We start from the raw sequence: 14453 nt of genomic DNA on the forward strand, positions 1-14453 counted from the left end.
GCTAGCTTTTGCAGCCAAGGATCAGACCGCCAGGGTCCCCGCCTCTGGCAGCCGCCCAGCTCACAATGCACACAACCCCTATGGTCCCTCGTGCAGGTAGTGAGCCCACGGGAGGAGAGGTCCATGTCACCCTTTCGGGGTGAGCCCGACCGGACCCCATGGGCAAAGGCCCGGCCATCAGGCACTCGCCTCCGTGCCCCACCTCCAGGCCTGGCTCCAGAGGGGGGCCCCGGTGACCCACGTCCCGGCAAGGGAAACCTTGGTCCTTGCTTTCTCATCATCATAGGCGTGATTTGCAGACTTTTCAGAAGTAATATATTGTTTCCCCACAGTTCTCACCTGGGCATCCTGTGGGATAAAAGCTGTGATGTTAAAAAACACACATTAAAGGTCTGACTAGTGGTCTGATACAGCCAGGTCAACAACAGAGGACATGTCAGTGGGCAGGCCATAGGTTATGACCAGGTCCAGGGTGTGTCCTCTGTTTTGAGTATTGTCCTTTGTCCTATTACATCTGCTGACTTCCACTGTTACCTAACTAGATGTTTTTGTTTAGCTAAAAATTTTCAAATCTAACAGAGAAAGAAAAGATTAAATAAGGAAAAGAGATTTTACAAGAAGAAACTGAAACACACTGCTGAGTACAAGATCTCCTCATTAACTAGCTGGTTTTGTGCAAAGTTTGAATCTCCAGCAAAATTCACACAGGTTTTTTTTTTATTCATTTCATTAAATTTATTAAAATAAAGCCTTTTCTAATACTTCAAATTGCATTCTGTATTATTTTTATTTTCTTCCAGGGAGTCATTAGTAGCTGCTTTTCAGAGTCAGTGTATTGTCCACTTCTAGTGGACGGAAATTTCAAACATTAGGTTACGACAATAAGAAACAGACTGAGATATCATGTTTGACTTTAAGCATAGAAACACTGAAGTTAGAATTCAGGGTCAAAAGACTAAAATATGGCATCTTAACAACTTGACGTGAAGCTTCATCTTCACAGCCTCTATTCCTGATTAAATTTTAATATGTCAATTCCTGAACAACAATTTAAAATCCTCCTGTATATTTTGTGTGGGTCCAATAAAACTTTTCGTTCCCCTGACTTTAAAATTTGAGCAGAGGGGATGCAAAATGGTAAAAAAGGGTCAGACCACTGGAGGGAAAACAATTTCTATCTTTATGTGCTTTCATATTTCCCGTGTTAAATGTAACATTACAAAACTATGGTGGTGGTACTGCTCCACCTTTCTGTGGAGCAATCATGAATAAAATGAAAAAGAAAATATTAATATTTTACACTATGTGAACAAAGGCAGATGTGAATAAAAGTTAACCCAATAAAACACTAAATTTCTACAAAAAAAAAGCTGAAACCAGAAACAAAACAATCAAGAACATACGAGTATCACATAAAACTAATGCAAGCAAGAACAGACATGTTTTGCACTATATGACTTTAGCCTATTTTTATCCTGCCTAGTTGCATCTATGTTATTTTAGATGATTCAGCACTGAAATGTTGCACACAAACAATTTCCTATTGTTCCCATTATGAAGATGTGCATGCATTCACTTTGCACACGTATTTATTTTAAATTCCTTCCTCAGTATATTCCACACAAACACACACTAAACACTCACACACATCATGAATAGTAATAAAAATATGGTGTATATCACAGTCAGAAACGGACTACATCAATACGTCAAAATGTAATCACATGATACTACATCATCTCACATCACTGTGGTGATCCATCACTAAAGGTTCTGTGCTATAACGTATTCTTGAAAACTAACCAATTTCCTGTGATCAAACTTTGTTGTCATGGTCAGAATCTCCAGTTGAATTACATCCTGATCACAGTGCATCACAACAAGTCATGTGTCACCACTTAAATACTGAGATGCTTTTGAAAACTAGAGACTGTAATCCTGTTATAAATGGAGAACAGTGATGTTCAAGCAAATATGATCTGACAATCCCTTCTTTCAGTTCTGTCTTAAACTCAGAAACATCCTTTTTTAACTACATCTCACAAACACATGCTGCAGGACAGTCACAGATTGTCCCATGCAGTGTGTCCATGGTGGGGAGAATTACATTGACCTAATTCACTTAACTGGACCAGTTAGATTTTTGGTCATTGGCTGGCTGAGCCTGAGTTTGATCCTCTGAGCTGAGCTCCAGCAGCTTCTAGCCTCAATAAAATCCTCCTCCGCCTCTGACAGAACTCATCTCTTGGTGAGTTATTAATACCAACAGAGCAGACAGGATGTTATGCACTGATTCTTCAAGCCTCTCATCAACAAAGCGACAAGAGAGAAGAAGAAGGTTGCCTCCTCTCCCTCTGCTCCATCTGTCCCTCTGTACTGTAGTCATATTAAGAAGACTGGCAGGACTTGGACTGCAGCATCAGAAAACTTGATAACTTTCAAGAACTCTTCCTGAAGGTCAAAATGGCAGTGTCTCCATTTTGTATTACATTTTAATTGGTGAGCAGCTTTGAAATTGGTGCTTGACCATTCGTTTAACGCCTCCAAACAGTGATAATCCTGCCTAAGCTTAGCAACCACAACTCTGCATGGAGGGCCTGCCAAGCTTTGGATGTCTCCACATACTGATGCACTGCACAGTTAGTAATGATGTTGCAAGAGTTTGAAGGACTGCATGTATTTTTTGTTGTTCTTTGCAAAATCACAGATAAAAATGAACAAAATGACTAAACTGCAAACATTAGCATGCCCAACTAACTTCCATACTATTCAAGAAAGTTACTTATTTTGTGTGTATGTGTGTGTGTTCCTAGTAAAAAATGTGGTTAGATGTCAGTATATCAGATTTCTGAGAAGTGATTGCAGCAATGCTCTATGCTCAATTTATTTTGGGGAGGCTAACACTGCCCTGCTCCTATACAAAATGTGACTTGCTCTTCACTTTCATCCAGCTTAATCTAGTTGGTTAACACAAATCATAAGTTTATCCATTACAAAGATTAGTTAATAAGTAATAAAGCCCATAAGTCTTTGCAACATGTTTACTAACATACCATAATGCACTTGAGCACTTGTGCTGGGTTCACACCAAAAGTGAATTAAGCAAACTGTGCAATGCAATTAGATTTCAAGTCAAATGAAAGACTCATGTAGATGCATCGAGAGAGCTGAGACTCACACAAGGCTTCGCTGCAAGAGCCTATCGTATTGAAATTATGCTAACGTCACCAAAGGCAGAAAAATAGTCATGAAGGACTGATTGATCATAGCAGTTTATTCCCTGTGCTCTTTAGTTCAATGTCTTTTTGATATTAAGACATGACCAAAACAGGAGCGAGCAGAGGAAGACAGCGATGATGTGAAACAAGAAATTTTTGGCTTTTTTTTGGACCTCCAAAGCAGATAAAACCAGCTAAAGGTGATGTTGATGGTAGAAATAAACATTTGGTTAATGAACAATAAGTGTGTGGTATCTAGCACCAAGCCAGGGACAAATGTTGCAACAACATTCGGTGGGTGAGCTTGTGTTTGTGAAGTGAAACACAAAAAAAACATTTTTAGTGAAACATTTTAAAGCTTTGGTGTGAATGAAGCATTGCAAGAAATTCTATTATATAAACTGCTTATAAAAATCTCATTTGAGCTTCTAATAATTATTCATAACATTAAATACAATTTCTTAGGCTTTTCTAACGTAATAAATGCAGTTATAGGAATAAATGTTTTACTATAGAATTATTAGAAGATTGTAACTAAGGAAAATTTTGACACAAATATGTGCCAAGAACTTAAATAATCTTTGCTTTTTGCAAGGACTATAAAATTATTTCAGCTCTTTTTCAAAGGCCTTAGTCTTTTTAATTCCCACTGAGTAGATGTGCAAATTAAGTCAGTGGACGAGAAGAAGTCACTCTTGACTGGAGGGTCAGGGGTGCTGTTCTGGTCAGCTGCCTACCCAGACAGTTAAACCAGGATGTTCACTTCAGCTACATTCACCAAAAGGCTGCTAGTGTTATGCTTTAAATATGCATATATATCTCTTTCTCTACACACACACACACACACACACACACACACACACACACATATATATATATATACTTACATGGGTTCATGATGGCATTATGATGAATTATAAAACAGCCAGAAACCTCTTCTTGAATAGTCTGTTACAGATGCTTATAAATGATTCAGACTCTAACAGTAAAAGTGTTTATGATGTAATCTTAACCCTATCGATAAGCTTATTGACAGATCAATGATAAGCATCTAAAAAGGACTGTTAAGGACTATATTACCCATTCACTGACATTTAGTGCAAAAGCCTTAATATAAAGCATTTATAAGACTGATATATCTAATAAAATGTGCTGACATTTGGATGTCAATTCAGCTGGCATTTGGTTGTTGGCAAGAAAAAAAGAGGCCAATTTACTTCTTTAAACTTTAAAGTCATCACCTAAATAATTAACTAAAAACTGAGTCAAATCATCCACGAAGACATGCAAGCAGCGTGTTTGTTTAATTTTAATGTAAGGAAAGAGTGGGGCTAAAATAGAGACCGCTCCAGAGTTTCTGTGGGTGAAGCGAGCTTTCTGGCCTGCCCCATATACGCTCCAGGCGAGAGCTGTTGAGTAGTGTGACTGAGGATGACTCTGCTCCACTTAAGATGCGAAAGGGCATGTTTAACTTTTTGAATTCGTGTTGTTTTGCCTAAAAAGGCATCACATGTTGTTCTTGTTAACCCGGGTGGATAAAACATCTTGGCGTCTTTGACCTCTACACTCAGCTCTGAAAGGAAAAAGCTTATTTTTGAATGAGAAAAAATGACAGGTAGTCGTATGTTTGTAGCTTTGACTGCATTTTTTTATTTTTTAGGCAACCCTTAGGTTGCCAAATAGCATTTCTAAAATTCTGTTAATTGTTATGCAAAGGCCCAGCCACTGAGCCTGAAATGATGACCCTAACATAATGTAAATGTCAGTGTTATTTATGACAAACGTTAACACCAGTTTAAAAAAGAACTATGTTGGGCTTTTGATTTTCTACTGATGATGGACATAAACGTGTCTTTTTGTTTGTTTTTCCTAGAACTTAAAATAATAAGCACGTAAATATGTACTTTTAAGACAAGTAGACTTTTTTTTGCCATTTTTCTCCCTTAAATTTTACAGCCTGAAAATTATTCTGAAATCCAACTTTTTAAGAATGAGGAATCTATTAAAGATGATCTGAAGAAAAAAAATCCCAAGATGGAATTTTCATTTCAGAAGTGTCTCCTCTCGCACCTTCACCATACTCTTCTCTTTAAACTCCATCTCTCTTTCTCACTTTCCACACATGCATTTATTCACACATCTCTCCTCTCCTCACTGTTCTAACACCTCTCCGCGGTTATGATCTTCATGGCACTTCTAGAAATCTGCTTCACTGAGCTGAGCAGCCGTTTGCACTTCACTCATACTTGCTGCTGATGAAGAGATGGACACTGCTGAGAGATCTGCTGGCTAATAAATAAATACAGATGGACAACAAGCACTCATCATTAAAAAACAGCATTTTAAAGAAAATCTGTAATTATATGTTTTTACATACAAACAACAATCGTTTCTTACAATAACTGTGACCTTTATTGCATTCTGTATGAAAAAGACAAAGAGTCTGAAATGCAAATGGAATTCAGCCATCTCTATTTTTCCTGCTCACAGTGACATCTCAAAACATCTTAAAAGGCCTTTAACATCTCCTGAAAATACGTATAGTGACTGTAAAGGTTGAAGACATGTTTTGTTGTTTTGTTTTGATTATTTGGTGACGTTACTGCCATTAGTTGAGATCTATTTGGAGCAAATCCATTTACAAGACAGAGAACTGAAACCTTTGAAGCAGCTAGACACACACACTCATTCACACGCAGCAGGGGGATAAATAACAGCCCTCTTGAGAGCTGCACTCAAACTCGGTTTCTTTTCTGGCAATTCCTCTCTCAAATTTAAATAATCCTATGCAAAACAAAATTGTCTGCATGGCTGACTGATAGACTAATTGGTTTAATAGCTAGTAATATATCTTATGATGTCTATGGACTTTAAGGCTGACTTAATATGTCCCCACAACAACTCACACCTGCACATTGTGAAGAAGACAACTCGCCAACCCAGGACTTGTGAAAACAATACCGTCTGTGATCAGAGCTCTGACTATAAAAGATTCAGCAGCACCAGATAAACAGATTTGTTCCAGAAAAAGGTGCACGGGGTCCCCATGTTTTCAAAGCAGCATTCTGCTTTATCTGCTTGGATCTCTGCACCGCGAAAAACATGTAATTGCATTTTTAAAAAATCTGTGATGAGCGCAGATCAAATGGTGTGTGAGAGGAGTTTGAGGCTGTGACCTCACTTTGGAAGTCCATCAGGCTACTGGGCTGCCTTAGGGGACAGAAGCTGGGTTTCAACTATCTACCTGACTGAAAATAGCCTGTTAAAACGTGCAAGTGTGCAAGCGCTTGCATGGGCAGTAAGAGGGGATTGTGCACTCACTCTCAGGACATTCATGTAATTTTTTTTCAGCTGCGTGTGGCCTCTGAATCGTTTGACTGGACTGCTTCTAGATGATTCCTCAGTGGGCTGCGAGTGTGTCAGCAGCTGTCTGCCATAAATACACTCCACTCTCCACTGGATGGAAGTCAAATAGTAATATGACAGTGAGAGAAGGGAAAAAAAGAGAACAGAAAAATATGCGGTGAAGAGCCCAGCAAGCTGTGCACAAACAGCAGAGTGCTCAAGGACGTTCTTAGCAAAGACCTCGTTCATCTGGAGACTAGTGATGTGGGTGGTTCAATCCACAGACAGACTCATGTTTAAATGGATAAGAGAGGAGAGGAGGAATGGAACAGACCCGTTTGTAACATATACATTAGCATCTAACCCCTTGCACATCAGAAGACCATACTCCTACTCTGTCAGCAGCTCCAGTTTGGCAATCAATCACATTGATGCAATCCATGGAAACACAGATTGAGACCCAGCAGCCAGGCGAAGATGTGTGAAGGTAAATCCTCTGTGGGCAAACTTTGCAATGTCCAAAAATAAGAACTGGCTTGATCTCTTGCTTTACTCCTGTCCCAGAAACATGCCACTGCAAGATGTATTCACAAAATGCAGCCCTATTATCAACTTATTGGGACTTTTAAACTAAGCTTCAGAGGGCAGGACGAATGACAAATATTTGTTCCACTGTTTCTTTTATGTTTTAGTCGTATAGAGACCTTGTTGGCTTTTACACTGGCTGACAGAAGCAGGTCACTCAGTCAGCTCTGCTGCCCTAAACCCACTTCTGTGCTCAGAAACACTACAAGCCTCCAACTTCAGCGGTCACAACATGAAAAACTATAACTGCAAAGGAACTGCAACGTGACTGAACACAGAAACATTTCAAGAACATGCAAACATCTTAGAGAAGATCCGAATGAAATTTCTTATCAGCGGGCAGCTGTGATTCAATAGCAGCAATGCCTTTGACTGACAGGCAGCAGGTTGTGTGATTTTGTGTGCAAAGAAGACAGCAGCAAATAGGACAACCTCTGATCCACAGCACGGGCCTGTTTGGTGAGTTTGGTCGTCCACCAATACTAAGAAAAAACCGCAGGCTGTGGAATCACGCCTAACGGACACACCCCCTCCATGGCTGTGGCATCGAACCAGCAACACTGTGGTAAACACGGCTGCGATGAAATCCTCAGTTTCTGATCCTGGTGGATTGAACCCATAACTGCAGCTCGTAGTAACATTTCACCAACAAATAGGCCTAAGCAAATGTCTGCGTCTGTCCACGCTTCCCCTCCTTTGGAGCAGACTGACAGATGAGTGCACAAATTAGCTTACATCTTAATCAAACCAGCAAACACACACGCAGCTCACACGCTCCGCGCGGCTGTGCGCTCTTAGCCCCACTCATGTCATATCTCACCTTGCTTGACACATTTGAAGCGGACCGGGTCTTTGCAGTGTTTAATCACGGCCAGCACGTCCCGTGTGGTGAGCCCGGCCACTGGCATGTCGTTGACCTCCAGCAGCAGCTCATCCTGGGCCAGTTTTCCGCTCTGGATCAGTCCCTTCCCCTGCTTCACCTCGCCGAAGTAGGGGAACTGGCCGTTTTCCGCGCCCCCCTTCAGCTCAAACCCCAGCTCCCCTTCTTTCCCCCGGGTTATCACTGCTTCGTGGACTTTGTTGGTCCAGTGGTTTTTCTTCTTGAGGCTCTTCGACATCGTTAGGGCGAGTTAATAACCACGGGTTAGCCCATACAAGAAGCCTCCTACCGTCTCATCCCAGCCTTTGTGCGACCGGCTGCAGCTTCACAGCGCTCGTGGCTCCATCTTCACCGGTGCACGCTAAAGCGCAGTGTCCGCTCGGCGAGCCGCGCAGTCGGGCAGAGAGCTGCAGTACAGCACGGCGGCGGATGAAATAATTATTACTCTGTCAGACACACAGACGCAAGAGACAGATCCTGGCGGATGACCCGGATGTGAAGCCTGAAGGAGGGGAGAGATGAATGGTTCTGGTTCGGCGTAAAGCGATGGAGAGAGGAGGCGCTTCTTTTTACTACACTGCCAGGGGCGCTTCCTCCGGCTCTCTTGATCTTGCACAGGAGATGACATGTAGGACTAGCAACAGTTTATACTGCATGTTATAAAACTTTACCTTGTATTGTTTTACTTTGCATAATGTTAAAACAAAAAAAAACAAATCATCCTATGACTTTTTATTTTGGAGATAAAAAATATTTTTAATCAAGTTTGCAAAATCCTCTGGTTTATATATATATATATATATATATATATATATATATATATATATATATATATATACTGTGTAGGTAGGAAAACTATTCAGCCAATGTGGTATTACTCCCTACTAAAAACAAGCTGTATGTTGTAAATATTTTATGTGTCTATAGCTGGATTCCCAACTGCCCTGGGGCCCCAGACTCCCAGGGGCCTTGAAGACTGCAGGTTCACCAGGTTGAGATAATTAAAGTAAAATGAAATGTATTATGTTAATGCTGCATGGACACCATGCCACATTATACACTGAAATTAGGCATGTACATACACAGTCCACTCTGCAAAAGCTCTGGTGTAAATGCAGCATTTGATAAAACAAATTCTGTTTCCTGAAATGCTGAGATGCAGAGGAAATTACAAATGAAAAGCTTGGCATCTCTGCCTGCCTCCTACAGTGCCCTTTGGGGGCAGCTACAGGGTCCTCAGCTGGTTTGCAAGTCATTTTAACCCTAAATATAACTAAAAACGTTACTAACAGCACACTATCAAGAAATGTACAGTGTTTATTTTGCTGCTAGTCTGTCCTGTAGACACTGTAGCTATATGGCAGAGAAACAGGAAATATTTCCTGTGGTGTTTTAAACATTGCTCATTCTAAGATATGTCAACATAATAATCTTATTTTCAAGCAATTGTATGCCAATAAAAACAAAATTAGGAATGTTATTTTGCATTTCTTCCAATAAATATTACACATTGGGATATTAACAGCCTTCACCAATGTGCAATGCAATGTACACAATTCACCCATGTACCATAGCATATAGAATAAAATGTTATTCCATTGGACAGTCTCAGTCTCGAAAATTAAAGCATTTCTCTGAAAAGCCAGCAGGCTTTGTGGATTTTGTTTATATGTAGCTTTGTGTTTGCATGGAAGAATTTTACTTTTTTTAATTGATGCAGTAATGCACCATGATATAGTCAAATATATTGGGTTTTAATTCCACCCCAATATATGTAACTAAGTAAATAGGGTTGAATGAGCTGCATTCATGTCATGCTTTTCTAACAGACCACTCAAAGCACTTTCATCCATTTACACACACAGATACACACTCTCACACAGCACCTCCAAGTCAACATTACAGGCTAAGAATATTTATTTTTTATTTGTTTATTTTTTTGTTTTGTTTTGTTTCTTTTTTTTTCTCCCACACAATCACACACAAATAGATGCATCAGAGGAATCATTGCCTTACCAGGGATCAAACCACCAACTTTCCAACTGGCAGCTAACACTCTTCCTCTTGAGCTACAGCTGCCTACAATCCCACTTCGCTCCCTCTGGCCTTGCTGTGAAGTCCATGGATGGTGCATGGGTGGAAATGTTTTAATATCTTCTATAATGTACAAGCACTGTACCCAGGAGGACAGAAACCAACAGCAAGTATGGTGATTTCATGCAAACTATACCATCAAAGGTACTGCCAGTGAAGCTTATTAATCATTTATGGTGGATAACAAAATGAAAATAAGTACATTTCAAAATCTGATTTGAAAATATGCTTGCTTCGACACTTGTTCATATTTTCACACTAATTTCCTTAAATTATTTGAATGATTTGCACATCAATATAATCTCTTTGTTGTACATCAATTTGTACTTTTTGGAGACAGGGTTGTAGAATAACTATCATTCCATAGGTTGTTACATAAATAATTATATGTAATTACAAGGAAAAAATTGTAAGGGGAAAATCAAATACAATGTGTTTAATTCTTTGTCAAATTAAACACGGCTTATTTTCATATTGTTGTTACAGGTAGTTATTAAAGTTTTCTGACCAGACTGATTTAAGGTGGGTTCATTCTTGCATTGAAATTTAGTGTTTGTGTTGGGTATGAAACAAATCAGTGGGTGCAAAATAGTATAAATACAGACTTTATCCCTGCAGTGGATACAGGGCTGCAGAAACTATGGGCCATGGGGAGTCTGGGAAGACCCACAGCCCAATTTCTGCCCGATTTTATGTTACTCTTTTTACATGTCATATAAAGATGTTCTAAATTTTACAGCTTCCCTGTAAAAAGACATAAAACACTTTGCTTTTAATTTTTCTTTTTACACTATTGTAAAGAAAAAAATCACTTCCATTTTTTTTCACTTCTGGCCTTTACAATTCTCCCAGTTTTATGAAGGTCATAGTTACATAACTGCAATCAAGTCCATCGGAAAATGACAAATCCTTTTGTTGCCATTACTTTTTCATGGCTGTGTGGCTTTCTGAAGTGGGTGAAGTAAAGTTTCATTCAATATTTAATGCAAAAAGAGCAGCTCTTCCAAATCTAGTGAGGAAGACTATCCTCCTCACTGCTACTCTCAGCCTTTTGAATTTGTTTGCGTGTGTGAATGTTTTTAAGAACATGTGTGTGTTTTTGTAACTCTTGTATCCTCCCTACAAAACAACATTATTGTACTCAGACCCCAGAGACTCTAGACCCAGTAAATAATCCATGAAGAGCTTTGGATTCACTTTGACTGTCATCTTACTCACTGAAGTATCTTGGCATGTAGGTCATGTCTGGACTTCAGCAAATGGCTTTGACACTGATTCTAAGCAGATGATGATACAGGCTAGATTAATCTGAAAGTTTAACCACAGCAGTAGAGAAAAAGACGTGCATAATCCAGAAAACTGGCTGGATTAGGAGATTATACTCCCAGAGGAGAAATGAATCCCTGCTCTATTTATTACTCTGCTGGTAGATGTCAGAACTGCAGCGTTATGAGGCGTGCAGCCTGAACTGGAGCGTGCTGTATCTCAGGGTTTATGCATCCTCAGAGTCAGCGGGTTTACACTCCAATACCCGAACATTAAAAATAATTAAATCTGTTCATGCTGCCTTGAAAGTGGATGCAAATCTGGTATACTGTACTTTCTTTTTCTTACGTACGATTTTTAGGGGTGTCTGTAGAAAGGATCAATTGTATGCTAAATTTTAGACCAGGTCTCATGTATCCATATTTGGATCAGAGTATTTTACTATTTTGGACCTTTGGAAGTGTCACAGGAAAACAAAGAGAAAAGCCAACAGCTGTCAAAGCGTGAGCAGGAAAATCTAAATTTAGAGTTACTTTAAGCAACTCGTTGCTACTTCAAGGTTTTCTCCTGACAGGATACTAAAGTAGTATAGCCGTGTATCTGTTTTTGTGTGGATGGGTTTAAGCAAACACATTCATATAGTGGAATCCACTACTTTGATTGGTCATTTGGATGGTGAAAATAAATAAATAAATAGCTAAAAACAAAATTTTGATCAGCTACAATATAATATATTTCCTTTTGTGCCAGAGTTATAATAGAATCTTTTTTTATTTTGCACACCAAAACTACCCGCAGAGGCTTCTTGAGACTGTTAACGCATGTGTTTGTGCATACCAGCTGGAGCAGGAAAAAGAAAAGATAAGGATATTACTTTATATCATCATTATAGACAGAAAGTAATGAGCATCCTAAAGCACACTGGCAAACAACAGAAGCCAAAAATACATAACACAAAACAGTCTGTGCACTCAGATGGGGAATTTCAATAGAGCTTATATGGATTTAGTTCCCTCATTGACTCTCTGCTTCCTAGTTTTGTTGTTAGTGAAGAAAATGCACAGTAAGTTGTTTTTATTGGCCAACAGAGAAGGGTTGTGGGTCACCTTGACTCAGATGCTCGCGCCCTCTCAACAGGGTTGTCCTCATGTATTTATCTTTGCTTATTCCATCCAGAGATGCGTGGGAGCTGAAAAGGGGGAAACAGAGCAGGCAACAGTCTGATGTGTGCTGAGACAGTAACCATGTTTGCAATATTCCTCAAACTTCCGAATTAAATACACAACACAGTTGCATCTGAGAGAAACGAGAGGGGTGTATAGGACTAAAGCAAGAGTTAAAAATCAGCTTCACTCACACAGTGAAAACTTTAATTAGCCTGAATGGCTTCAGGGAATTGGCATGTAAATCACATTGGCTTTTTCTCAAAGCTCACAATGAGATTAATTATAAAGTGGAACTTGTGATGGCAGCGTACACCTTTACAAAATCCAGATAGTCTTCCTCGCTCAAGGAGACAAGAAAACCAACAGAGCTCAGCTGATATTAACTTTCACAGATCTGTGGAGGTATCAGTGTCTGTAGTAACCGAATGCTGTTTTATTACAAATCATGCAAAAACCAAAATGGTCCCCCACAGAAATTGAAGCAGTTTCATTTAAAAAATGCTAAAAATGGTGAAAGTATATTTTCAGTATTTAAAAAAAAAAGCTTTAAAATTCATAGCATTAACACAATTTTCATTTCCTGAAACTGCCACATAATGTTTTCTAATTCTAGCATCCACAAAAATGCTCGTAAGGACTCCCAAAGCCCTGTCTGACTCATAGTTTGCTGTTAGAAACTTAGCTACTAAAATAAACATGGTTAGAGTTAGAAATTTAAAAAAAAAACTGAGTTTGTCCAAGTCAAAACAAGACAAGGCAAAATAAAACATCCTATTATTATTTAGCCTGTGCTGTGCTAGTGCTGTGACCAAACGTAGCAGACATGCTACATCTGGAGTGAAACTGGGCTGAATATTTAATTGCAGCACAGAAATGCAGCCCCCAAAATAACCATTTAAAACGGTACTGAACTTTTGTTTCATATTTGAGAGGCTATAATTAATTTTTCTAAAATAATAACATCATAATGTGCTAAATATGATTAATTATCACCTGAATATCTGCAGCTTCAACACTTCCACTGCCAGGTTGACACAAACAGGCAATGTAGGATTATCTCTTCAGCATTGTGTTTTACATGTTTAGTCTGTGTGTCTGTATGATGGGGTTAAAAAAACAAACAAAAAAAAAAAACAGGTGGGAACATGCCCCGTTTCTCCAATATAAATGGGCTGTTTTGTTTGTTTTTTTTTTTTAACTCATATTAACCTGTCTGTTGTGTTCATGTCTAGTTAAAATATGTTTGCAACTGCGGTATGTACACCCCTATCCTCACGTTCATTTAAATGATTGGCCACTTTTTCCTTCTTTAGCTGTGACTTGCTGTTTGATCTCTATTAAAAAACTTAATTATTTATCTTCTTTTTCTTTCCTCAAACTAACCATGCTTTGTTTTCACACCATTCGATCTTGCTGGAAGGGCTTTGGGGATTAGCTACATGACAGCAATTAGCTTTTAAATCACCCAATGCCTCCCAAAAATAGTGTCCTCTCAGCTCAAGCCTAATCATTGTGCTTGAGCAGTGATGGCTTCGTGAGGTCTGTGAGACAGAAGTCGTCCATAGCACTGCTGTGACTCATTTTTTGTGTCTTTAAAATGGCTAAAAATAAAGTCTGGGTGTGACAGTTGTTCTGATAATCCTATTGCTATCTCTTAGATAATTCCTTTGATTAACACATGAATATTGAAAAGGGCATTTGCTTGAAAAATCAAGCACAGCCCAATAAAGAATCTTTCTCATTCTAATTCAACATTAATTAGTTCTAATCTTGATGTTTTTCCAGAATGAAAGGCCAATTTATCTTCGTAGGAAGCAATCCATGTTAATTATATTTAAACCGTTGATTAGATTTTCCTCAGCTGTCTCCTTTATGACTAAAGTAGCCACAGCGCTTGAG

At 39.0% G+C, this 14453-nt stretch overlaps 1 protein-coding gene across 5 annotated transcripts in view; it reads right to left on the reverse strand.

The window, feature by feature from the left end:
• LOC121647434 (membrane-associated guanylate kinase, WW and PDZ domain-containing protein 2-like) overlaps positions 1-8523 on the reverse strand; it is a 100896-nt gene extending 92373 nt beyond the window's left edge. For 2 of the 5 annotated variants that reach the window (XM_041996848.1, XM_041996845.1), the window contains exon 1: positions 7969-8522. In XM_041996848.1, the coding sequence (XP_041852782.1) occupies positions 7969-8266 (298 nt within the window). In that variant the 5' untranslated portion in view covers positions 8267-8522. Of the gene's footprint in view, positions 1-7968 lie in introns of all 5 variants that reach the window. The other 3 variants (XM_041996842.1, XM_041996843.1, XM_041996847.1) reach the window with 3 other exon arrangements.
• Between the last annotated feature and the right edge of the window lie 5930 nt (positions 8524-14453).

This window comes from Melanotaenia boesemani, chromosome 10 (genome assembly GCF_017639745.1).
Source record: "Melanotaenia boesemani isolate fMelBoe1 chromosome 10, fMelBoe1.pri, whole genome shotgun sequence".
Classification (NCBI taxonomy): domain Eukaryota; kingdom Metazoa; phylum Chordata; class Actinopteri; order Atheriniformes; family Melanotaeniidae; genus Melanotaenia; species Melanotaenia boesemani.